Raw genomic sequence first — 25447 nt, forward strand, 5'->3', positions numbered from 1 at the left:
AGCAAAATCCTAGAGGAGGAATAAGTTACCTACTGCATAGCTATTTTTTTTTATCACCAACTCACTCTCTTTAGTGTCTTGGGTTTAAGTGTTGGGTTTAGTTCTGCAGAGGTTAAGCAGTAGACATGTTCCTTCTTCAAGCTCTGTTTGGGAGCAGTAATCTCCAGGAGAGTTCATAAGAACTGCTTGAGCAGCTAAATCATTCAGCAGAGTCAGTCAGTCTACAGCCTGAGAGAGTGAATGAGTGACTTCTTAGCATTTTTAGTCATATAACGGCTGAACGCTAATTCATAGTAACTCTGGTGAGTTATTTTCAACTGAAGAGTGCCTTGTGGGACTGTTTAAATATCACAGTGGTAAGCCTGATAAAATAAACCTGGAAATTCAAACCCAGCACCCTTTCAGCAAAGTAAAATGAAAGGGAATGTACATTAGGGAAGAGATGTTACTAGATTTACTGTTCCAGTTACATTCTTGTAAGAAAGTGTTTTAAATTTAAATACAATAATAGCCTTGAATTTCGGATCAAATCATGACGTACTGTTTCCTACGAGACCAGATTTTGTTCCTTGTCAGTGAAAGGAATTGGTAGACACTGTTAAGAAAAGTTTTCAGAAAGTACTGGAAATTAATTTGACAGTTTGCTTTACTTGATTCATCACTCATAAACTTTCTTTATTTTTTTTTCCTATAGATACCACTATTATGGAATTGGCATTAAAGAAAGCAGTGCATACTACCATTCTGTGTATTCTGGAAAAGGCTTAACCAGGTACAAAAACAACTTCTGAGACTTAGTAAATGAAGGTCTAACTTTAACCTTCCCTTAGGAAAGTAGTTGTAGGACACTAAGATTTGTTGATACCAAAACTAGTATTGCTGCATATCTCAGTGTCCGGCATTCCTAGATATAAGTAGCAGTTTGCTCCCTAAAGACGTTGATTTTGTTTTAAGAGGTTGATCTAGATCTTTTACTAGTGTCTTCCAGCATGGCCCCATCACTGGCAGTGTAGAGCTGCAGAGGTTTTGTTAAGTCTGAATGAGGCAGCAAAACACTAGTCTTATTTTGTTTGCTTGTGTGTCACCCTCTGGTCACCCTTTCCCCAGGACAGCTTCCCATTATGAAACATCTGGAGAATGGTGTGAAGCTGGCACCTGTGGGCAGGAGGGAGGGGTCAGCATAGATTAATATTTACAAGTCCTTTGACTGGCTAATATCAGTTTAAACCTAACCCAGGAAGCTCTAATTATATTTATTTAAGGGACAGCTAGCAAGATCAATACGTTACGATAGCTGCCTGTTGGTTTGCCAAAGATTAATAGTTCGTAAAACAAATGTCTCTGTTCACATATGGCTTGAATGATGGCTTTCATTGTCTACAGCAGTATACCTGTATAAGTGGGGACTGAGAAAGGAAAGGAATAAATGAGTTTATAATTACAAATAGAAAATTCAGCTGCTGCCAGGTTTAGGATATATATTTTTTCCAAGCAATAGAACAAGTCTAAAAATTGAGGGTAATGTTGCCAATGATGCTTGTAAGGAGGGATATCTCTACTGCACAACTTAAGTTATAATAGACTGGAATATGCCATTTCTTGTCGAGTATTTAACCAGAGCTGTGGAGATGTTGCCGGTACACAGTGAGATGAGATTCTTTCATAGTGCAGAATTATCTTGAACAAATGATTCATTTAATTGACTGAAAGACAGTTATTTTCATTTAAGGGAATATAATCACTCTTAGTCCTCAGCTTTATGTCAGCCAATGCCTTTTTTTTCATGTAAAGCTCTATGCTTGTACAATCTAGCAGCAATGAATGTAAAGAAAGTGGAGGTTCTGCAAAATTCCTTACAGCTGGATTTCCAACAGTATGCACTCATAGACAGGTGGCATAGATACTGTCCTAGATTTTCAGGACCACTTACTAGATTAGCTAGCTAGGAACCTTTAGTTTGTGTTACGATTTGTGCTGTCATGGGTGAGATGTTGAATATTCAGGGTCCAGCAGTCGAATTGCCTCCCTAGCTGATTTAAACCAGAGGTTCAGATGCTCATTCTTTTTCACAGTCTGGGCCATTGCTGCGTTTGGATTTGTCTGTGTGAAGAGAATGACACAGTAGCCTGGGGTTAAGAACAAGCTTTTGGGTGAGGAAAGCGTCAAGCAGTGTAAGGATCCAAAATTGAGAGTGTATCTTCCTGTTGCTGGCTGCTGCATGTAGTGATCCATCATAAAATCTGTCCTTTGTCTGGTGTCTTTTCTGGTAGGTGAGCTATAAAAATAAGTTCCTGGACCAAGCTTGGGGCAGGCATAGGCAGGGAAAATGTATGGGTTGAAAATAGCATTAGATCACACCATGCCTGTGCACTAATACAGACATATGGAGGCCTTTACCATAAGGCTTGCAAGTTCGATGGCAGCTTGAAAAAGATTAGAAGGGGCAATGGACCTTGGTTTAGTTGCCCAAATGCAGGCCTCTACTGCCATTTCAATCTTAATTGGCGTTTGTATATTAATATTTAGGTAACTGAGCTGAGTACAATAGCCTTTAAATGCAGGGTTGCAGATGTCCAAATCCTTAATTTCCACTGTAAATTTGACTTCCCAGTTCCTTTAAATATTAAGCCTTGCACTGTGAAAGGAGCATAGCTAACACCAGAAATTGTTAGTATCCACAGCACTGTGTGAGGAGGGTAGCTTTAGTTGGAGGAGCAATGCTAGCAGATGCTGCCTTATGTTTTTGCTGTACATTCTGTGTACATTTTGCTGCATGTGTGGAAATCTACAGTCCATAACAAACACATCAAGCTATGAAGCTTATTATCTTAATGTTGTAATCAACTGAGTAATGCTTTCTTTCATACTCATCCATTAACAACCAAGGGAGCTCTGTAGGTTACATACACTGGATCATCATGTGATGGGAAATGTCAGGCACCTGTGCCTGGCCAGGGCAGGAAGAATTCCATAACCACTCAGCCACTGGTTTTCTGTCCTTCCAGAAGAATGTTTCAACATCATGAAATCAAAATATTGCCACTAATAATTGTAAGACTTCATGTTACCCAGAGTGTCTTATCAGTTGGCAGCAGAACAGGAAATAAGAATAATCATTTAATGTTATGCTGATCCATTAGAATCTCTGTCATTACACATTCTCTAATTTATTTTTTATAATATAAAATGTGTACTTCCCAAATTCTGCACTGAAGAGTTGCCTGGTGGTCCAATAACTTCATTGGGAATCTTGCAACTGAACTCTTAATAGGACATTCACAATACTGCAACACATTTTTGACAGTTAATGAATCTTTGATCTCAGAAATGCATTTCACCCACATCAAGATAATACTGTGGTGAGGAAGGATGGACAATCACTATGATATCTTCATTTTCCTAAGAAGTGTAAGTTCTAGATACATTTTTTTAAACCGAATTTATGCATCTGTATAAAAAACTTTATTTGTTTCATGGTAAAGGCCTTATGAATTTGCACCTATGTTGCCCTTTTGATATTCATGAAATTGCAAAGATCCAAAGAAAAAGCTGAAACAGGGTTATATACTTTACTGTTTGGTCAGTGATCTGAATCTTCATGTTTTAGAAGACATCATTAGGTTGATATCCTCAGACACTTGCAAACCAGTGGAAGAAGTTAAGAAAATTGCATGATTTTTACTATAACGACATTTGGACAAAAGTGATCATTTTTCTATCTGATCTATTTTGTATATCTATTTTATGTGTTTATATATGCAAACTCAAAAAAAATGTTCTGCTTATGAAAAAATAACCAGATGTGTTTATTTTCAAAGGTTCTCTGGCAGCAAGTTGAAGAATGAGGTAAGTGCTATAGTCTGTTTCCTTTCAATTCCATTATAATCCACATATTGTACAACCTGTGGTTTTCTTCACATTCGTTTTTTGATAAAGTGGAACTCCTTTAAATATTCAAAGGAAATTAAGATCGGAAGGCACCTTCTGGAATTCATGTTCCAATCCCATTCCCCATAAACACAGAGGTTCATAATACACCCTTTTAAGCAAAAGATCAAACTCTTAAGTTGGTTTTTTTTGCATCCATTACTTTTGCAGGAGGGCTTTTTCAGAATCTCATTTGTCTAATTGGAAGCCAAAAAAATGTTTTTTTAAATAAACTGTATTTTACACCTCCTGGTTAAGATTGTCTTTCTCTGTTTTTTTGCTTTTCATGACATTTTCTTGTGATACATCTTTTTGCTGCTTTTGCTTACTATCTGAAACAAGCAGTAACCTTATAGCCTTTCACTGTACTTGTTCTGATTTGAATATCTTTTCGGAAAAAAAAATCATAATTTTTTGTAAATGGCATGTCTCCAGTTTGTATTGGCAATATCCCTTCTTTTGAACCTTAAAACTGTGTATGGTTTTTGTTTGTTTTCCCATAAGTAACCTACATTTTCACTACTGTATACTATGGTATAGTCACTGTTATTCTCGTCATATTTATACTAGAAAAATGTGTATTATTGTACATTAAGGGTTAAGGATTGTTCCCAGGATTGTTATTTGACAGTGAGTTCAACTAGCACCGTATAGCCTGTGTTCATATTATTAAATTCCTGAACCTGCAAAACAACGTAGGCACATCTCAGCCAACTTGCTGCAGAGAAAAGTCCCTAGCCTGCAGTAACTGTTGAAGCATGTCTAGAAATTGTTTGGGACACTTCTAATGGGCATGGGCCTGAAGAATGCCAGGAGCCATTCCAAATAATACTGTTCCAGTATTGCCTGGGAATGTTTCTTGACACCATTTAATTTAACACAGGGTATATAAATACACCCTCAGTGATCAACTGATACATAGAAACTCTTTCTCCTTTTTCATTTCCAGATAAGCAAGTCCTAGCTGATAGTAGAAATTCTTATTGGTCCCTGAGAGTGTAGCTTTGCTCTATTGATTTCATCCCCTTTATTGCCATTATATCAAAGTCATACGGATCTCTCTACGTGGCCTCTGGGTCCTCCTCTTTATCGACGATTTCATTAGCTCATGACAGCCAATTTAATCTATGAAATGTTCAACGAGATCAGCCCCAAGTCTAATCTTTGAGAATCTTCACTCCGATCCTTTTTCAAGCCAGTGATTTCCCTGTCAACACAACTTGTTAGCATTTCAGCTGGAGTCAGTTTCTTAAACATTTTACATTCTTGTACTAATCTCCATTCTCACCAACATAACTAATCATTTCCCATGGTGACACCATGTCAAGTCTTTTAGTGAGATTCAGATAGATTAGATCTGCTGCATTTTCTCTGTTCAGATAATCACCTATCTTATCAAAAAAAGATAGTACTATGCCATGGAATATCCCCAACATATTCAAGGATTCATAAGCACTACTACATCGTTCATTCTTTCAGAGTTTTGGGGTGGAAAATTTCTGATTCCCTTGGCATAAATGAATGCACGTCCATTTCTGATGTGGTATTCCCAGTCTGTCTGGGAATTGACAGTCCCATAAACCTGTCTTGCTTCTGCCCTAAAGTTCAATAACTTCACTGTCCCAGAAAAAGAATCATAGAGAAGTCAGTGGAAATAAGTGAGAAAGAGCACATCAATATGAGTTTTTGGTTGTCTGGTTCTGTGTTGTCTGAAATTAGTCAGGTAAGTCTTTAAAGAAAAAATCCGCTTTCATATCTCAAAATTTAATTTTAACAATCTCAGTGTATGGAAAGTTTGGCATCATACTTTCCATTAAAGTGAACAGGTGATATATCATTATTCATTTGCTTGAAAGTACATGCAATTAGGTATTCCAGAAAGATTTACAATGATTGCATAAGGTGTAATTCTCAGTAGGAACATAAAGACATTGAAAAGATGTTAAAGCACTGATTGTCTAAATATACTGAGTAAATGGCATTTGAATGAACACTTATTGAGTGCCAGGGACACTGTTTACTCCTGGTATGTTTTATCACATTTTCTAGTATTCTCTCTGTAGGGGGAAATATCAGCAAATTCTTTTATCTAAACCAGTTAGTGCACCATTAGAGTGTGCATGGTTAATTAGGCAGATAATATTACTGTCATTATCTTAATGTTAAATGGCCATTAGAAACAGATGGTATTAAATTGAAAGGGCAAGTGACAGTGTGTTAAAATATTAAACCTAGAACTGAGGCACAGTCATGTAAGTCCATTAGCAAGGTAAAGACATTGCAGATTATCTTCTCTTAAACCTCCCACCACCATCACTGCCTTCTTTTAAATGAACTGATCCCTTTTAATCAGAGCTTTTAATATATTTCATGGGTAATTACATAATAAAATAATTAAGATTACTCCTTTTATTAAAAAAGCCAAACGTCCTGATACTGATAGGCAATTGTAAAACTGCAAAAGTATTGACTAGAAACACTAATGTTTCTAAATTTCTGTAATTTCTTTGACTGAGAGCTTTATACATATATGAACTGTAGATAGCACAGGCAAAGTGTGTTTACATAATGTATGCTTTTATTCCTTGCTCTCTGTTTTGTCAGGCATATCACCCTTTAAAAAAAAGGTATATAGGTATGGAGAATAAGTCAGTTACAGCTATAGTTTCTGAATTCAGTATTTGACGTAATTTCCCTTGAAACTGGATTCCCGTTCATGAGTCAACATTTGTAGGAATGCACTCCCTTTTCCATGCTTTTACACTGTATGTTACACTATATACACCTACTATTTCCTACTGTTTTCCTACAGTGAAATCTGAAAGAGGTAGGAAGAGGCTACTTCAAGTACCGTTCAAATGCTTCATGTATGGTCATAAGTTCTATCTATTAGTACAAAGAGAATCTGCACAGAGGTAGTGGATTTGCCACAGGAATATGCACAAGACTTGCTCAAGGCTTCATATGCTGCCTTGGCATAAGTACTGGGTGGGCTAAAATGGAGCCAAATAGTCTTGTCTAGGTTTGAATGCAATCTTATGAGATTAGGTACAATTCAGTCAGTATGGACAGAATCATAGTACAGATTTTATTGCTTCTCCTGAGGATAAGGATTAATTCTTAGTTATATCATTCAAGAACTTAATAAGCATAAAGTGATGTGCTTTATAAATATAAGCATAGTAATACTACATCATTACAGAATGTTTCTGTTTAGTTTTACTGAGAAATAGACTAAATCAGTTTTTGTGAGAGTATTAGGTTAGCAGTCTAAAAAAAGAATTTGCCACTTATTTCTTCATGGTCTGTATCTACATGTACAAAGCTGCTTGTTGTTTCATCCTTCAATCCTAACTATCCAAAGGCTAGGATCTAATAATTATTCAAGATCTTTTCACAGTCTGTAACTAGTACAAGATGTGTCTACAATATTTCAGATGTCACAAGATAAAAAGGCTTAAAAGGTGAACTTTGAGAAATTAAAGGAAATCTCAGATCAGCAGAATTTGTCATAATTCAGGAGGAATTTATCTTGTCTCCAGGTCAGCAATAACTGTGTTTCAGCGAAGTAACTGGAGATCGCTAAGTGGCTGGGAATTTCATTCTTATTGAGATATGAAACAGGGGCTTCACATCAAGTCTACCACAATCACAGAGAGCGATATAGTTGATACTTAGTTCAGAAGTGTCCATAGACCCTAGGTACCATTGCATCCATACCACTATAAAATATTACCAAACTTTATGATAATCTAAAATTGTGATTACCATACTAAAACAGCAGAAACTACTGTAGGAAGAGAGGAAGGAAGAGCAATAATATCTGCAATACCCTAGATCCTTGCACTAAAAAGATGCATATTAAATAAAATCTAGGATCTCCCGGGGGATATCACAGTCTGTACTTTAGAGACAAGTAGTATTCTAATTTAGCTTGTCGAATTCCATGAAGTAATGGGGCTCAAAGGCTGTGTCACCCTGAAAATTGTATTTTGTGGAGTTTAGCTCTAGGCACATATTTAACTACCTTCCTGAGCTGGGATCCAGGTCTGGATAAGCGTCAATATTTTGTAAGGACTATTGGAATATAAATGTTATGGAACATGGAGAGATTTATGGAAAAAAATATACAAGTTTAACATGAATTGTTGGTTTCAGTTTAATCTGTATTAGCTGTCTCAGTGTTCCTATTTTTTCCCTTTCGTTTCAGGGTGGTTTCACTCGTAAATATTCTCTGAGTTCCAAAACTGGAACTCTCCTCCCAGAGTTTCCAAGTGCTCAACACCTTTTGCTTCAAGGATGCATTTCTAAAGACAAGGTAAAATGTGAGCTACTTCTTTTCTGACTTACAGATCAAAAATTGCCACAGAATGTTTCTTCCTATCTTGGCCTTTGAGGTATTGACATGAAAGAGCCAGAAATGTCCATAATCAAACAGAGGTGACTGATTTATAGAGGGGGCAAACCTTTACTAACACCAATTAACTGGCTTTCCACTGGAAAGGTGGTTGAATTATTTACCTATTAACCGACCTAGTATTTTACAAACTGATGGTATGTAAGAAGGGGAGAACAAAACAAACAAATAACTGAGAGTTGTATTCATTCCAAATGCCTTTAGATTTAAGGTAAATGTTGTTCCGATTAGATCAGAACAGATAATTCACAGCAAGTAATTAAGTGAAATTTACTCTCTTTCATTAATTGTTTGAAAAAAGAATGTGAAAATCAGAGCATATATGTTTGGGGTTTTTTTTCTTTTTCAATTAGTAAAATGTGTTCCTCAAATCAAACTCAGTTTAGCTTATACTAAGCGTAACAGTTCTGTTAGAAGTACTGCTGGCATATGTTTTATATCTTTGACTGCTTGCCTGTGTGTTACGTCTGTGTTGTTTCTGATCCCATTACAGGCTGCTACATCCCTGAACTCTGCTAGAAGTCTTTTGGTACATATTGTGAACTTTCCAGTTTAGCCTCCAGTGTGGGTCATGATGGCTGTCTTGAGATATATTGTTTTAAAGCATTTTTGTTCTATGAGCCCTTCCTTTTAAGTTTGTTCTGTGAAAGTAGCGAAGCCTAGGATTCCTCTTGTGAGGAGCTAAATAAAAGGAGCCATCTTTATTACAGAGGTCTTAGCTGGAAATGTTACCATTTCCTAAAGAAAGCCCAAGAACTGGTGTACTCAGTAGCATACTCACCTGCTGCTATAGTCTCCATTAGTGAATTCACATCTCTCGTATATACTGCATTCTGATAACATTTGTATATGAATAGCATTTGAGGTTCCTTGCAGACCCAACAGAGCAATGTAAGCAAAACTGAATTTTACCACTCCAACAATGAAGAGAAAAGATGCAACTATTTTTCTCCTCATTCTTGTGTCAGCAGCATGTAATTCCTCTCATATGGGGACCAGATGACAGGAGGGCCCAACAGAGATTTGCAGATGATTCTGTCTGGGGAGAGGCTCGTGGAGTTATGAGATGACTGTGGGAAGAGAGATGAATTTCTGTGTGCCTCTCTCTTTCTTTGCTGCTCTTTCCTCATTCCTTGTTTTCTTATTTCCTGTTTTCTTTCCTTACCGTCTTTCCCCTCCTACAGCTTGCCTGACCAAGGGTTATCGAACCTAAAATATTTAGGTTCTCTGTTCAAGAGAACTCATACATGAAGTGTGACTCCTTCATTAAACTCCTGAGAAATTTGATGCAACTGAAATCTCTGGAGTCCATAAAAGTAGCAATCTGCTCTAAAAGAGATCAATAATTTCTGCATTTTATATTTCTGAAGAAAACTTACCCAAACTTTAAACTTCCACCAACTCCTTCCAATAAAAACTCTTTATGTGTTCTTGACACTTGCCCTTTGCCATTGCTTTTCAAAGATATGTTGTTACAGAAGCAGATCTGAAAGTCAGTGAGATCCATTTTCAAAGGTATCTGTATGCTAAAACTACTGAAATAAGGTGGAACTAGGTTCATTCAAAACCTGATATTGGTTTGCTGGAGAAGTTCACAAGCTGTAACAAAATTTCTGTGATTCTAGACAGTAAGAAAGGTTTTGCTAGCATTTTTCTTTCCTTAAAATACTTTACAAAATTCTTGTTTTCTAATTTGACTCAAACTAAAAGAATTACTAACATTTTTTTAAAGTCTTATAATACCTCTGCAGAGTTATTAAAATAAAGGAACACTCAGATAAATTAGCCTGATGAGATGGAAAGGGAGTTCTGCTTTTTAAAGTTCAGTTCTTGTAAGGCAGTGATTAAACTTTGACCAAATGACTGGCAGCTATTTTCTCATTTGTCCAACAGGATGATGTTTCAGAACACTCATAGACGCCTATAGTAGCCTAATGATTAACTTGCACTACTCTTTGGGATTAATCTTACCTTCAGAACAGTGAATTTGCTTTACTATCCATGTGACTAATCTATCTGTTGCCTATCCACATTTTCACAGTGTATAGTGATTAAGATGCTGTATTTCTGACAACAGCACTGAGACTTAAAGATGTTGATAAAAGCTAGAGATGAGTGACCTCCTCATCACTTCTGGATATACAGACTACCTATTTGTAAATATGCATTGTAACACAATTTATGTTCTGTATTTAAATATTAGATACAGAAAGCAGAAACCTAGATTGCTATAGCAGTAAAGGAGAGGGCTAAGAAAATCTGTTTATTCTTTCTTTCTCTTTCCCCAAATAGGTAGATACTCTTATCATGATGTACAAAACACACTGTCAATGTGTCCTTGACAATGCAATTAATGGGAACTTTGAAGAGGTAAGGTTGTTTGAACATAAGTTCTTGGTATATATTCACGGGGAGCCAAGAAAGCATTATTTGTGTCCATGACTCTGCTTCCTCCTCCTTTAGATTCAGCATTTCTTATTACATTTTTGGCAAGGAATGCCTGACCATCTTCTTCCCTTGCTTGAAAATCCCGTCATTGTTGACATCTTCTGTGTCTGTGACTCAATACTGTATAAGGTAAGTTAAACATTTAGTTACATGGATAATCTCAACCACGTTACAGCTTTAGCTTGTGTAAAACCTGCACTGAAGTTAGAATAAGAGGATGCTGTAACTGCTTTCTGCCTCTTACCTGTGTAAATCAGCAAGGGTTCTGTTGAAATCAGGAACGTAAAAAGTGGTACATGTAAGAGCTGGACTCCAGTCTCAGGTCTGCTGCACACTTGATGTGTGACTACAGGCAGCGCACTAATGGTGAAATCCCGACCTACGTGCTTGAATGTAGCTAAGAGAAATGCTTCTGTGCTTTACTGACAAAGCTAAGTTACGCCTGGGTGAAAAATGAAGCCTTGTTTTTACTTAACAGTTTATTGGAATTTCTACCAGCAAAGAAAGTCCGTGGCAGATCAGCAAAGTGATTCCATATGCCAGTCTGCTACATACAGGTTATATCAGGCCATGGTTTCATGTTATCGAACTAGAACAATACTGGGTTAAGATATTCCTGCCTCTTCTACCCACTACACTTAATTTCTGTTCCTATGCTCCTAGGTGTACCAGCTGTGCTCTGAACTGGTTTGGGGTTAAAAAAACATATAAGGAACATTTGTTTTGCAAAGTTTTTGTGCCATATGCATTCTTTGATCTGGTTCACAGCGTGATCACACAGACAGTTGAAACTAAGTGTAACTAAAGAGTATTGCAAGGCCAGGATTAAGAAATAGAGTGCTGGGGGGAAGAAGAAAAAAATGCTACTGAAGTTTCCTGAGTTTTAATTTGGAAAATCAGATCACTAATTAGCAGCTGCAAAGCACTTTTAAGTTCTTTTCATAGGACATGTCATATAGATAGAAAAGGATTGTTGTCCTATCTCTAACACATTTCACAACTATGTATTGATAGGAAGAAATTGGTATATTGGTAAAACAGCAGACATTAAGCAATCAAACCAAGAGACTTGGGGCTGTTCAGCACTGCATGCCTTATCATCATCTGTTTGTCATCTTTACTGTACAAAAATATGGAAAGATGAAATATGTATTTCTTAGAAGTGTATCAAGTTGTAAAGTAAGGTGTTTTATGTAACAAAGGGTAGTAAAGGTAATTTGCATCAGAGATGATAATTAATACCCTGGAGATGAGCCATTGAGCCTCTTTTACTTGTAGAGGTTATATTGTACCTTGAGTTTATGAGTTTTTGTATTTAAACATGCTGTCCCAATAGATACAATGTTAACTTTATTTGTAATAAATATTTAATGTGACAGAAGAAGTAATACTACAGCAGTGCTAAATTAGGAATTGAATAACACAGAATGTCTCAAAAGTTCATAAATTTACTGTTGAGCCTCTTCTTTGTCTCTCACCATTTCTCACTTATAATCATGGCAGACATTCTTGACAATAAAGCTGCCAGAAAGAAGGAGGAATTTTGTTGCATTGTTGTCAGAAACCGTTCACATCAGTAGTGGAAACAGATTTTTGGGGTATAGGCTGACAACTTTGTCCTCTGTAATAACATGCCTCAGAAGGCATGCCGGATGGCATGTTTTTTGGCAAAACAGTTCCACACCACACTTAGCTTTAGGAGATTTGTCATAAACTCCAAACACCTTCAGTGCCACATGCAGTGTTACAGAAGGAAGAGTAGAATTCCTAACAGCTCTCAAGGACTTGGGAGATGCTTGAGTATGTGCTTTACTGAGACTCACAGTGATGCTAGAAAAGACAAAGAATTTATGCATCTCGCTTCTACTAATTTTCCTACTGCAAGACATGAATAATAGCACTTTCTTGTTTTGCTGGCATACGTTAAGAATGGAGCTATCTAGGTACATAAATATCTCGTATGTTCCTTTCTAATAGAAATGGGAGAAATCTAGGTGTATAAATATCTGGATGATAGGTTGAATGACTTTATTCTGTATAAATTTCCTGTCTATCACTTTGCAGTCTAAGTAGATAAGACCGACATGAATGAATAAATGACCTGTGAAAGCTTGATATCATTTTCTGTTACCTTTTTGAAGGTCCTTACAGATGTACTCATCCCTGCAACAATGCAAGAAATGCCAGAAAGGTAGGTATTTGACACTTAATCATAATACTGCATTCTCTTTGTTAGGTAAATAGCCTAAATAGTATATCCAGGAGAAAATATTTGCACTGTATTTATGCTCATTTTTAGACCAGTATATTATGTATGGCAAAATACTGCCATCTCTGAGGACACCTATAGAACAGCCTTAAAATATTACACAGTTTCTAATATCCTATTTTACTGGCTGTTGGATATTTTGAAGTACGTGTCTTCTACACTAAGTCCATAGAAGATAAAAAAAGAAACAGATGTATTCATGTTGTTTAATGAAAAAAAAATCGTTACCTTTTTTACAGAATACTTTTCAGGTTTGTATCCTATGCATCACCATAATATCTAAGCATTTTCTCAACAAGACATTGATTAGAGGATTATTATAAGTTACCCCAGTCTTCTTATCTTTCCTTTTCTTGAAGCACATCTTGTTTGGGGTTTTATATCTGACCAAGGCCTTTAGATTCAGAGATGCTTAGTGGTTCTTGCGTATCTTATGGTTTGTTCATAAAGCTAGTGGTTTTCAACCTGTTTCAACTGACATTTTCTTAGAGGAGCTACAGATCAATTTATGGTCAATTTTAGCTTTTTGATGATCAGTGATTTCCTATTTCCTTTTTGTGATGCCTGAGGAGTAATTCACAGATATGTTCAGGAGTCTGTTAATCATAGATTGAAACCAAATTATTTAAACCAATGCAAGATGGTTTTTACTGATGTTTCTCTAAGCCACATTTTTTCCTATAGTTTACTGGCAGATATAAGAAATTTTGCAAAAAACTGGGAACAGTGGGTTGTTTCCTCTTTGGAAAATCTACCAGAAAACCTAACAGAGAAGAAACTGCCTATTGCACGAAGATTTGTTTCCTCCCTGAAACGACAGACGTCATTCCTACACCTAGCACAGGTAAACAGAATCAAATTGCACATCAGAAAGATAAACCAAATCATCAATTACATTCAGTGCACCTTGCTAGCTATGAGATAAAATGTATTATTTTTCAAGGTTCAGCTTCAGCCATACAGGAAGGAAGCAGCTATAAATAGACCTGACCAGAACTTTAAACTTTTGTAGCAGAAGAGAGAGAAAAGGCCATGGCTATAATGAACTACTATCATGGGAACTTATGGCAATCAAATGATGGAGTGGAATATATGGGTATTTTTTTAGTTCCAGTTTGGAAAATACCAGATGATCCTTCTTTCCTAGTAAAGGTTTGCTGCCTTGTCCATGATGTCCTTTAGTGAGTTTATTTCTTTTTGAGCTTTGACTGAAAGGAGAACATGTAGCTGAAGGCTGCATGTCTGCACTGACAAGGTGTCAGCTTTGAGGTAGTCATCCTCATGAATAACTGTAGATGCACCATATAATTATCTTGACTTAGTGTTCTCTTTCATAAATATTAAGACAGAAGTAGCACATGGGTTCGTGAAGATGATCTGATAGGAAGGCACTCTAGAAGAGCATTAGAAGTCTGATGGAAGGGCAACATTGTCTCATCTGAGCTATGAAAAAAACAGCCATGATAAGATTAAACAAAATATGATTCTTCTCTGAGGAGTCATTCAGGTGATCCTCAGGTGTGGGTCTTTGCTGGTTTTGGCTGGGATAAAGTTAATTTTCTTCATAGTAGCTGCTATGAGGCTGTGTTTTGGATCTGTGCTGGAAATAGCATTGATAATAACACTGTTATTGCTGAGCAGTGCTTGCACAGAGTCAAGACCTTTTCTGCTTCTCACAACTACCTCACCAGTGAGTAGGTTGGAGCTGCACAAAAAGTTGACAGGAACACAGTTGGGACAGATGACCCCAGCTGACCAGAGGGATATTCCGTACCATATAATGTCATGTTCAGTAATAAAACCGGGGTGGGGGGGCTTGGCGGGGGCCAGGGATGGGACACTGCTTGGGAACTGGCTGGGCATTGGTCAGTTGGTGGTGAGCAGTTGTTTTCATTTGCATCATTGTCTTTCTTGGGTAGGATTTTTCTCTCTGTTTTTTTTTCCCCTTTTCCTTACAATTTTTATTTTAATTTTCAAACTGTTTTAATCTCAACCCACAAGTTTGCTTACTTTTACACTTCGGTTCTCTCCCTCATCCCACCGCAGATGGGGTGAGTGAGAAGCTGTTGCCAGGTGGGGTTAAACTCCGACAGTATTTTGCCTTACCTTTGCCTTGCTTTCACTTACAGATTGCTCGGCCAGCACTTTTTGATCAGCATGTGGTGAATTCCATGGTGTCGGATATTGAAAAGGTCGATTTGAACAGTATTGGCTCTCAGGCACTCCTTGCAGTCTCAGGAAGCACAGATTCTGATGGGGAGGTCTACAGTGAATGTAAGTCCCTGGTGATATATTTGTATCATGAGAAGTGATTAATTGCCACATTAGTCTACTTGGAGATGGACTGACAAAAGGCATATGTAGACATTACGTTCTCTAATATAGCTCAGTAGCACCTTTAGTAGCTTTAGTAGCTTTAAGAAAACCTAATGGTTCCCCTAGCATGTACTACAAGTACAGAAGCTTGCACTGGGAAATCATCCCAACTAGATGACTTTAAATGATTGCTGAAAAAATCATTTACAACTCAGTTGCTAAATATAATAAAACCTCTTTTGAAGTTTTGCCTGATCATATGGGGTTAAAATGAGAAGAAAAATAACGGGTCATTGACAAACTTTTTCAAAAACGGAAATTGAGAAAGTTAGCTTTACATTATATTGTAAGAAACTTGTAAAATATAAGGGAAACCTAAGACAGAACACAAGTCTGCCACATTTCAGATAAAGCTTTACTACTCAACTTGGTAACAGAAAGCTTGTCAAGGCTGAATCTTAAAATCAATGGGAAATATCAGATTATTTTTTTTATTTTCTTGTAAAACGTCATTATCTTACAACTTGTATCATTGTAATGCTTAAGTAATTAAAATACATGTGTGATGAATGTGTGTCTGCTTGCTTTGCTGGGGGATCACTTGTTTCTTCACTGCTCTAATTCTTTCATTTTCCTTTCCATGCTACAATATTGTCATATGGCTGGTGAGTGACTTTTTCTCATGTTCAGAATGGCGTGCTATGACTTGTTCTCCTTTTTACATGGTAGATGACTCTATTACAGTGTTTCAAGAACTGAAGGACCTTCTAAAGAAGAATGCCACTGTGGAATCATTTATTGAATGGTTGGATACTGTGGTTGAGCAAAGGGTTATCAAGGTACCTTTCAAATGTTCTCCCTGACTCCAGACCAAATCATGCTCCCCTTACTCCTTACACGGTCCCTTACTTATGCAGCCCCGTTGGCTTCCCACATGAGATTCTCTGCTCTGCTCCATCTCCTTATTGGAATAGGGGAGTTCTTCATTTAGCATGAAAAGTTCCAGTGCTCTTAGTTCTAATTAATCATGTCGAGTGCTGTTGAACAGTCTTATGTGTGTGCAAACTAAGAAGTATCTTAACTACAACATTAAAGTCAGCAATGTCATAAACTGCACATGAAAGAAACCCATCTGCATTATCTGTGCATGTAAAGTGACACGGATATTGCTCAGTGAATAAAAGTTTTTCCTTAGAGAAGCAGTTCTTGCTTTCACGGTATTTGGATGGTACCATATGTGCTATAAGATAATGCAGTAGATGGTTTCAGAAGTAGCTAGCCTGTAGAAGGATTTCTTCAGACCAGGATAGAAGATACAGTTTTGTAGCTTTATTAAGGTAGTTAACTCAATACTTGATGAGTTTTATATGATTTCTTTCCCTTGATTTGCAAGAAAGTAAGTACTTTATAGGCATGTAGTTATCCAGGAATGATTGCACTATACTCCAGGACAAAATAATTGAGTTCTGCGTTATAGCTTAAGTAAGAGATATTTCTTGATTTATTACTCTAATAAATGTAAATTAGCAGAATAAAATGTTACACATTGCTTGCTAGTAACTAAACACCGGTCTTCTCATCAGGTCATGTTCTATCTGGAAATGCAATATTATATCCATGATTTTAGGGATCATCTTGATAGGAACAGATGCAAAGGAGAATACTGCAGTTAGCTTTGACTGGCTTGCAGAAGAGCAACTGCCACTTACAGAATAACCATAAGCATGTCATTTTTCCTGTCTTCACCTGTTTTCCCAAATTTCAGTGAAATAGTGATGCTTTCTTTTTTAAAGCTCTCTGAGTTTCATAACATTTGCTGCCATATGAGAGAAGCGCAGGGAGAAGCTTTATATGATTCAGGGCAGCACAGCCAAAACAAGTCCTCATACACACTTACCTGGACAGAAAACTCTCACTGAAGCTAAGCAGTCACAACTTATTTTAGAAGTGAATGATTATGCTCTAAAATGGATTCCACAACTTCAGAAGACAATTCCTGATAAATAAGCCAGGCATGAAAGATGAAGCACTCCCTCATTCAGCATTTACTATGTGACACTGTATTAATAAAGTTAACAGTGATGGTTCCTGGCATTGTTTTCCTGTAGTTAGGAGTAAGAAATACCTATAAGTCCTGATACACAGCTAGGTCAACTAATCAGAAGCTAATGATTTACAGAACAGGTAATCCTTCCATTGCTGTCTGCCTTCTGTTCATGCCAAAGTGTGGTTGCTGTCAAATTCACACAACAGCTTCTTTCTGCTTGCTGTTTGAGAAAGCAACAGGTCATCACCACGTGAACAAATCACTGCTAGAGCAAAGTGACACTATGAAATGAGCAGCATTAAAAGCATCAATGTTACAATAGTAAACATACAATTTCGTAAGATCAAGTCTGGCCACTGTTATACAGGTTACATTAAAGTACAAAGACTAGTATCCGTTCCCTATTTGTGTGGAATAACATAGTACCAGAGGGTGGATTTTTTTTCTTTCTGCCTTGTACATCTCTATATTTACAAAATAATTTGGCACCTTTAACATTAGAATATGAGCTAATTCATATGCCTTCAGGGCACAGCAGAACCAAAGCAGTAAGCAGTTTGCTTTATCTAACACTAGCATATCTCTGCTCTGGTTGCACTGAAAAGAGTGAATGCTGGTCTTCTTTATCACTTTAGGACATGTATTATGAAGGGAGTTTGAATCAGGCACCTTGATCTACTCTGCCACATCAGCCTGAGTCAAGGACTCCTTGAACTCTAAAGCATATTCAGAAAGCAAGTTAGTGTACTTAACAGTATTTTACTATTCTCTTTCAGGCAAGCAAGCAAAATGGGAAGTCATTAAAGAAGAGAGCTCAAGACTTCCTTCTCAAATGGAGTTTTTTTGGTGCTCGAGTGATGCATAACCTAACTCTAAACAACGCGTCAAGTTTTGGTACGTGGGCTTTGTAAAAAGACTCATATTTTGTACCTACGTACTAGAACTTACCAACTTTCCACCATTTCCTCAGCAGAGGAACCTGTCCTAGTCTAAAGATTCTTTGATTAAAGCCACAAGTGCTGTTAACCTGTTTTTCAAACTAACATTTCACAGTAAGTGATAGCAATATTCTGTTGGCGACCTGTGTCAAATGTTCATTTTTCAAAGGTATTTTGCTACTGAATTGCTTTTTGATACTGCTTTGCCACTTAAGAGCTAGAAGCTCTGTTTGCTTTGGTATGGCAATGGCAGTGCAACTGCATATCTCAGTAAAGGAGATAGAAGATTTAAATTATTAATTTTAAATGTGTATCAGTTTGGTAAAAAATTACTACTGAATAGAAGTTCTTGTGCGTGGTATGTTTTCATGAAAGCAAAAGGCATTTGACAGACCAACACTCATTTAATTCTGACATCAGCAGCCAATTCAACAGTGTTTTTGGCTTTTAAAAATAAAGGTTCATGTCCACATCTTTAGAAATGTATACATTTTTGGGGAACTTTCAGAAAGAACCTTCTATAAAATAGAAGATGATAGAGCAAGTGAAACTGACTTTAAATCTAGTACATGATTTCCTAAGTTTATTTGAAGGTACATAGTTATCTAAAACGCAAGGGAGTATCTGAAATGGCTGCAAGAAGACACACATTTTCAACGTGATATATCCTTGGAATAAGGTCAAAGACTTCACCAGTTATTGTCTGGTTATTTAGCACAAGGCAAACAGAAATAGAGCAGAGGCATTCTAGCAGACTTTGGCCTTATCTATCTCCACTGTGTGCCCTCTTCAAGTCTGAAGCATGTCTCACTTTCATCAGTATTTTTCTTTGATGTAATTAGTGGTCAAATAGCCTACAGGACAGTAAACAATTGAGCTAGGTGGGCCAGTGCAAAGAGAGATTAGAGTTAGAAGTCAGGCTCTATTCCTTGTTGGTCTTGCCAGGTCATTTAAAGTCCACAATTATTTGTTTGTTTCACTCGCTTCTTGTAGAGTGGTGAGAGATGGTCACAAAGATAACTCAGCTACTCTTTCTCTCTTTCTCCTCCAAAAGGTTCTTTTCATTTGATCCGCATGCTACTAGATGAGTACATCCTTCTTGCTATGGAGACACAGTTCAACAATGACAAAGAACAAGAACTCCAAAATCTGCTGGACAAATACATGAAGAATTTAGGTAATTAGAGCTTAGTTCTTTTGAATGTTCAGTTTTTAGAAACTGACATACTTGTTTAAATTCAAACAGAACCAGGCTTGCTGTCTTCTCCTGAAGGTGTAGTTTCCTGCAACGTTGTCAAATTTGCCTGAAAATCTTGTGACTACTTAGCAATTAATTCTCACCTTCTTGCCATAGTTCACTTAATAGCATTTTGTGGGAATGTGAATGGAACGGATCACTGAAATGATCTTGGATGGGGCAAATACTTGTAGGTACATCTGAAGGGCCACAAGCTGAAGTATGAAAAAAGGCGTAAGTAGCAGAAAGAGCAGGAGTTCCTAATCCAGTTTTACTGCTAAATCTTAAATATTTAATCACACCTTGTATTAAATGTTACTAAAATGCAAATATCCTTGCAAGGTTGGAAACCAAATTTGGAGCCCTATTTAGCATCTGACTGAAGTATTACTATGTGGAAGAGAAAAAATGTAATTTAAAACAGTATCCTTAATATCTTCCGTCTACCAGGCTTCTTCAGGGTTAGACCATTTGAACTTATATCCTCCAGGTCCTTTGCTATAAAATGAATGAAGATTTATTTGGAACAAATTCTGGTCCAAGTTAATCTCTAAAAATCCAGTGAAACTTAACTGGGTTCTGCTGAATTTTTTTTTATTAACATTAGCACCAGCAATCAATCTTCAACTTTTTGGTTGTTGTTACTCTAAATCTGCACTTTGCTGCAAGAAACGTGCATAAAAATTGTCTGACAGTACATGCTGAGCTTTTTCTTTTAAATCAGCCTTCAGAAAAAAAACCCAAATTTGTTCTATGTGGCAGTTCTTTTATCCTTGGATACTTAGGTGAAGCATATGAAACTGTAAGATAAAATCAATATTTCCACTGAAGAACAGCAAAAAATCCACTGATTAATAGTCTGCAGTAAATCAAAGAACTACTGAGTATAACAAATGCTTTTCTCTATATACTATTATGAAGATAGAGATCAAGCATTCTAGAATTCCCATTATTAAGTCTTTAAAATGAAGTATCATGATCCTGATTCACTCAGCATAATTTACTTGACTTCATGGGAATAAATCTGATTCATACCTTAACTATCATGGCTTCAGTAAGGAGCTGATACTCTGTGATGTAATTCTGTGGTCAGGGAATATGATACAAGACTAGAGCAATGTTTGTATTCATTGACTACATGCAAAATATAGAGGCTTCACTGGGTTTTAAAATAAACAACCAAAGATACAAACAAATCAGGCGGCTCATATGTTATCTATATGCTAGTGTGAATTTACATGCAATGAGCATACATAACAGCCACTAAGAGTTTTTACTTACTTTTCCAGATGCAAGCAAAGCCACATTTACCGCATCACCAAGCTCTTGCTTCCTAGCAAATCGTAACAAAGCTGCTCCTTTGCCCAGTGATGCTTCAGTCAAAAATGAGTGTCTAGCAGAGCAAACATACGTGTCCTTGTCAGCTAGCCAGCCCAGCAGTGTACCTTCTGGTCTGAACCCTTTCACCACAGGAGACAGTGAGAATATGCAGCTAACAAGTATGTATCTTTTTTTCTAGTTTCTCCTTCTCTTATTTACTTGTTAGTCTTTCAGTCCACAGTAACACATTGCTGTTGGAGGAGCAATGACCATATGGATTGACAAAGACCTCTAGTAAATAACATTTCATGAGCTCACCCTCTGTGCTGATTTACAAGGTGGCAATTGTAGAGCCTTATCAGTAATTGATCGCCTTTGAACAATGGTAAAAATATCCTATACCTCTTGGCTTGATGAAGTTCTTGTGGGGAGGGAATGAATGGTGTCACCGAGAGCACACAAGGCTTGTAACTGCTGAAATTCTCACTGAATGTGGAACCCTGCAAGATGGAGAATGAAAGTGGGAAGCTTTAAACCCTGAAGCCATTGATTAAAGAACCGGTGCTGTATATGTGGGGGCCAATCATATTCCTTGTGAAGGTTTCAAATGGTAGTATATACTTCACTAGAGGTTTAGTGTCTTAGCAGATCTGCTCTGTTCAACAGTACTGCAGTATGAACACTAATCTTATTTATTCCAGGTCAAATGGAACTATCTCAAAGCACTGGTCACCTGATGACTCCTCCCATTTCACCAGCCATGGTCAGCCGAGGAAGCGTTATCAACCAGGGACCAATGGCTGTGAGACCTTCAAGTGTAGATCCAGCATTATCCACACATTCACAATGCTCTTCCTACTCAGAACCCCTCTATCAGACTTTGTCACAAACTAATCAGAATTACTACGGAAACAATTCAAATTACCAGGCTATGTTCCGAACTCAGGCCCATTCCACTTCAGGAGTTTATCACCACAGAGCAGAGCACAGCCGATTCAACACCCTGAATGAACAGCAGTTCTCCAGAGACTTCTTCAGCAACAGTTGTGCTGTTTCTCCATTCAATGCCAGATCCCCTTCCAGCTATAGTTCCTCATCCGTGCCTCAGGACACACAAAATATTCAGTTTCTGAATACTGGGAGTTTCAATTTCTTGAACAACTCAATGTCTACATACCCAGGAGCAGCGTATCCTGCTAATGCATCAAACGGTATTAATATATATTTTCTTCTGCCCTTCTGTTTCTCTTTCCTTGCTGGTAGTAAAACATTTTTCTCTGCTTTTTTCTATGGAAGATGTTTTTCAGCTCTTATTTATACCTTCCTGTTTTCTATTTTCTGATGTCATGCAGAGATTTTAAAGTGGCGTAACAAGCTACTTAAGGATTGTTTCCTCTAGTGAATCCTCAGTTGACCTCAAATGCATCTGCTGCACCTATGCTAATCTTCCTTTGCACCATCCCCATGTCTTGCACAAAGAAAGCAAACCCAGGGTGACCTTGCAGTTTGAAAATCCTCCAAAACATCTGATATGAAATAGAACAGGCATATGATAGCTTACCTCTGGGGTCAGCATAAGGGACCATTCTAGTCACAGGATCAGGATGGTGAAACAAAGTAGAAAAAATGTGCATTAGCCTTAGTTTGAGACTTCGGTCCTGATACATAAATGTAAAGTTACCACCACCATCTGCCTCAGAGATACAGTCAGTAAAACCACTTCCCTCTTCTGGAGGAAAGACACGGTGTAAATGTTGCTTTTATATAGGTTTATATATGAGAAAAGTACATATTACTACACAGCTTTTCTTTCAAGTTGTATTTTGCTGGATTGTAAACTTCAGAAGGGAGCATTGAACTGTGGATAGATGTCCTCATGATGTCTTTTGTGCCTACTAATTTCAGGCTACTCTTTGATTCTGAACTTAGAATGGAAGGACAAATCTATACTGAAGGCATGACTAAACTCTTAAGATCTTTTTGCTTCCTTGTTATCACCCCTTTTTTTTGGTCAGTCACTGCATATATTAGTAATATTACTAGTCTGTATGTGTACATAAATTTATTCTCAAGGGTCTCAGCTGGTAACAGTTACCTTTTGTCCCAGGTTATCACAGGCTCCTAACCTACTCTTTTTTTTCAACAGTAGTTTCACTCTGGTTTTTTCCAATCTCTTGTCAACAGGATATTATGGGAACAATATAAATTATCCAGAATCTCACAGACTTGGGACAATGGTGGATCAACATGTTTCTGTAATCAGCAGTGTAAGCAGCATTCGATCATTGCCATCATACAATGATATACATGATCCACTGAATATCTTGGATGATAGTGGAAGAAAACAAACAGGCTCATACTACACAGAGTCCTCGCCTTCAGCTGTCTGTCGAACTCCTATGCGTAAGTATGTCCAATGATTGAGGAAGAGCCATGAACTTTCCAGCATCCTAACAAATGCTGATTAGCGTTTGTTAGCAACTGAGTAGCAGCTGTAACTTGCATACAGAGTATATGAGATATACTATAGAGATAAATAGCTTAGTTCCTATGATGTATCATAAGATGCATTTTCCTTAAAACTGCAGGACAGTGGGTTTAATTCTTCACTCCCACAGGGAGAACTAATGATCCATTGTCCATGAACAGTGGATTGACTGGCCTGACTTGCAGAAAAATCCATTATAGGAAACACTTTCTAACCATTAAGTGAGCTAGTAACAGACTGGGCTTTTCTAAGGGCTCTTAATGATCCTCACTGTCAAACAGATCAAATGAACCCTGGGTTAGGGATGTCTAGATATATACTTCCTGTGGTGTAGTTCCTTCCTGTCTTGTGCTTCAACGACTGTGTATTAGGCAAAGCTCCCACTGACTGAATTTTAGGTAAAATTACCTAGCCCCAAAGTTTGGGTTTGTATATGCATTAAACAAATCACAGCTGGGTTTGGTCTCGCATCCCAAACGGGTTGCGTGGAAGATACAAACTCAGGCACTGTTTGTTTCTCTGTAAGATTACCTACTACCATGACTTGCCTGTTAATCTTGTGTGGAAGATCAGACATTTCTTGCCTCATTAAGCCTCTGCAGGAACTCAGTGCTCAATTCTTTAAAGGATGCTAAAGAAGGGGGGAAAAAAAACATCAGCACCACAAATGGACTGAACCTATCAAGTATCTTCTGTACTCTGTATTGATATGTGCCAAGTGGTGGCAGTGGTCCCACCAGTGAATATGGACTCGAATGATGCAAGATGTGGAAAGACTAGCATAGCACGTCATTAACTTTTCACAATTTTTATAGAATATAGATCATATACAAAGCATAAACTTCAGGCCCATAGCTGGAATTTTAGCAGAGTTCACTTATACAAGGATTTTGACCTATTCCCTGATGATTTGAGGAGCCACTGAAGAAAAGTTATTGAAGCATATATAAACTGAGTTAAGTATCAAATGTTGACATTTCCATCTCTCAGATGGTGTGCCTGGTAGATAAAGATTTCCATGGGATGAAATTGGATTGTATTTTTTGTTAAATTCAATAGATGATAGAAAGCTTGCAATGATGGTAAACTTTTTTCCCCACAGCTACAAACATGCAAACCACATCTTCTTCCCAGTGTATGTATGGAACATCTGGTCAGTTCCCTTCTCAGGAAAATCTGGAGTCCCATGGCCAACCAAGCAGAGATATGGTGTCATCTTTGCCACCAATCAACACTGTCTTCATGGGATCAGCTGCTGGAGGAACTTGAATTGAGAGACGCGTCAGTGCCTTAAGCTTACTTTCCAAGTCCAGACATTAAGCCTATGATGACAATCCCCTTCAAGTTGGAGGAACAGAAAAGTATTATATAGAGGAATAAAAGGGGACATTTTAGAGATATTAGCACACCTCCCCCCCCCCCCCCAGAAAATGAGCTTTATTCAGATTCGTCCTGCTTATGAATCACTCAGGGTTGTTCTTGCCATTGTGGCTTTTCAGTCAGAAATTCAGGGTGAGTAGAAAAAGCTTGTGACTCTTGCAAGCAAGACTAAGTTATAAATAAGTGATTACATCTATTCTTAATTTATTGAAAATGCTATTTTAGTCTTATACCTTTTTGTATAAAAATGTTTATTTAATACTTGTGTTGCTCATTATTTATTAGGATCACAGAGTAACTGTTTACTTTCTCTTATTTGACAGGATGTCAAATTTATGTATCCTACCTCCTATGGAAATGTTTACAAGGTCAATTTTTACTATTTTAAATGAAGCTAAGCCAAATTCTGATTTTTTTTTACTGTTGTGCTCTGGGCAGTCAATTTCAAATAGGTAGTGCCTACTTGTGTAAGTGAAAGTCCTCAGGAAATAAATAAAACATATTGAGGAGATTTTGTTGTCCTTTAAAATAAACCACTTTCTCTTAAAATAAAACATCTCACCACTCTATCACTTCCCCCAAAATATCATAAGCTAAATAATTGCAGTAGCCTCCTACTGCAGCTGTGTAACTGAAACAAATGAAAATGTGCCACAAAAT

At 37.3% G+C, this 25447-nt stretch overlaps 1 protein-coding gene across 1 annotated transcript in view; it reads left to right on the forward strand.

Moving 5' to 3' along the window:
- The window catches only part of RFX6 (regulatory factor X6), a 35613-nt gene extending 10829 nt beyond the window's left edge, over positions 1-24784 (forward strand). The window contains exons 5-19 of the mRNA XM_069850861.1: positions 695-772; positions 3819-3846; positions 8138-8245; positions 10637-10714; positions 10808-10921; positions 12934-12983; positions 13746-13905; positions 15191-15335; positions 16107-16216; positions 18201-18318; positions 19417-19539; positions 20889-21098; positions 21621-22130; positions 23104-23322; positions 24510-24784. Of these exons, the coding sequence (XP_069706962.1) occupies positions 695-772; positions 3819-3846; positions 8138-8245; positions 10637-10714; positions 10808-10921; positions 12934-12983; positions 13746-13905; positions 15191-15335; positions 16107-16216; positions 18201-18318; positions 19417-19539; positions 20889-21098; positions 21621-22130; positions 23104-23322; positions 24510-24676 (2218 nt within the window). The 3' untranslated portion in view covers positions 24677-24784. The remainder of the gene's footprint in view (positions 1-694; positions 773-3818; positions 3847-8137; positions 8246-10636; positions 10715-10807; positions 10922-12933; positions 12984-13745; positions 13906-15190; positions 15336-16106; positions 16217-18200; positions 18319-19416; positions 19540-20888; positions 21099-21620; positions 22131-23103; positions 23323-24509) is intronic.
- The last annotated feature ends 663 nt before the right edge of the window (positions 24785-25447 follow it).

This window comes from Phaenicophaeus curvirostris, chromosome 2 (genome assembly GCF_032191515.1).
Source record: "Phaenicophaeus curvirostris isolate KB17595 chromosome 2, BPBGC_Pcur_1.0, whole genome shotgun sequence".
In the NCBI taxonomy this organism is placed as follows: domain Eukaryota; kingdom Metazoa; phylum Chordata; class Aves; order Cuculiformes; family Cuculidae; genus Phaenicophaeus; species Phaenicophaeus curvirostris.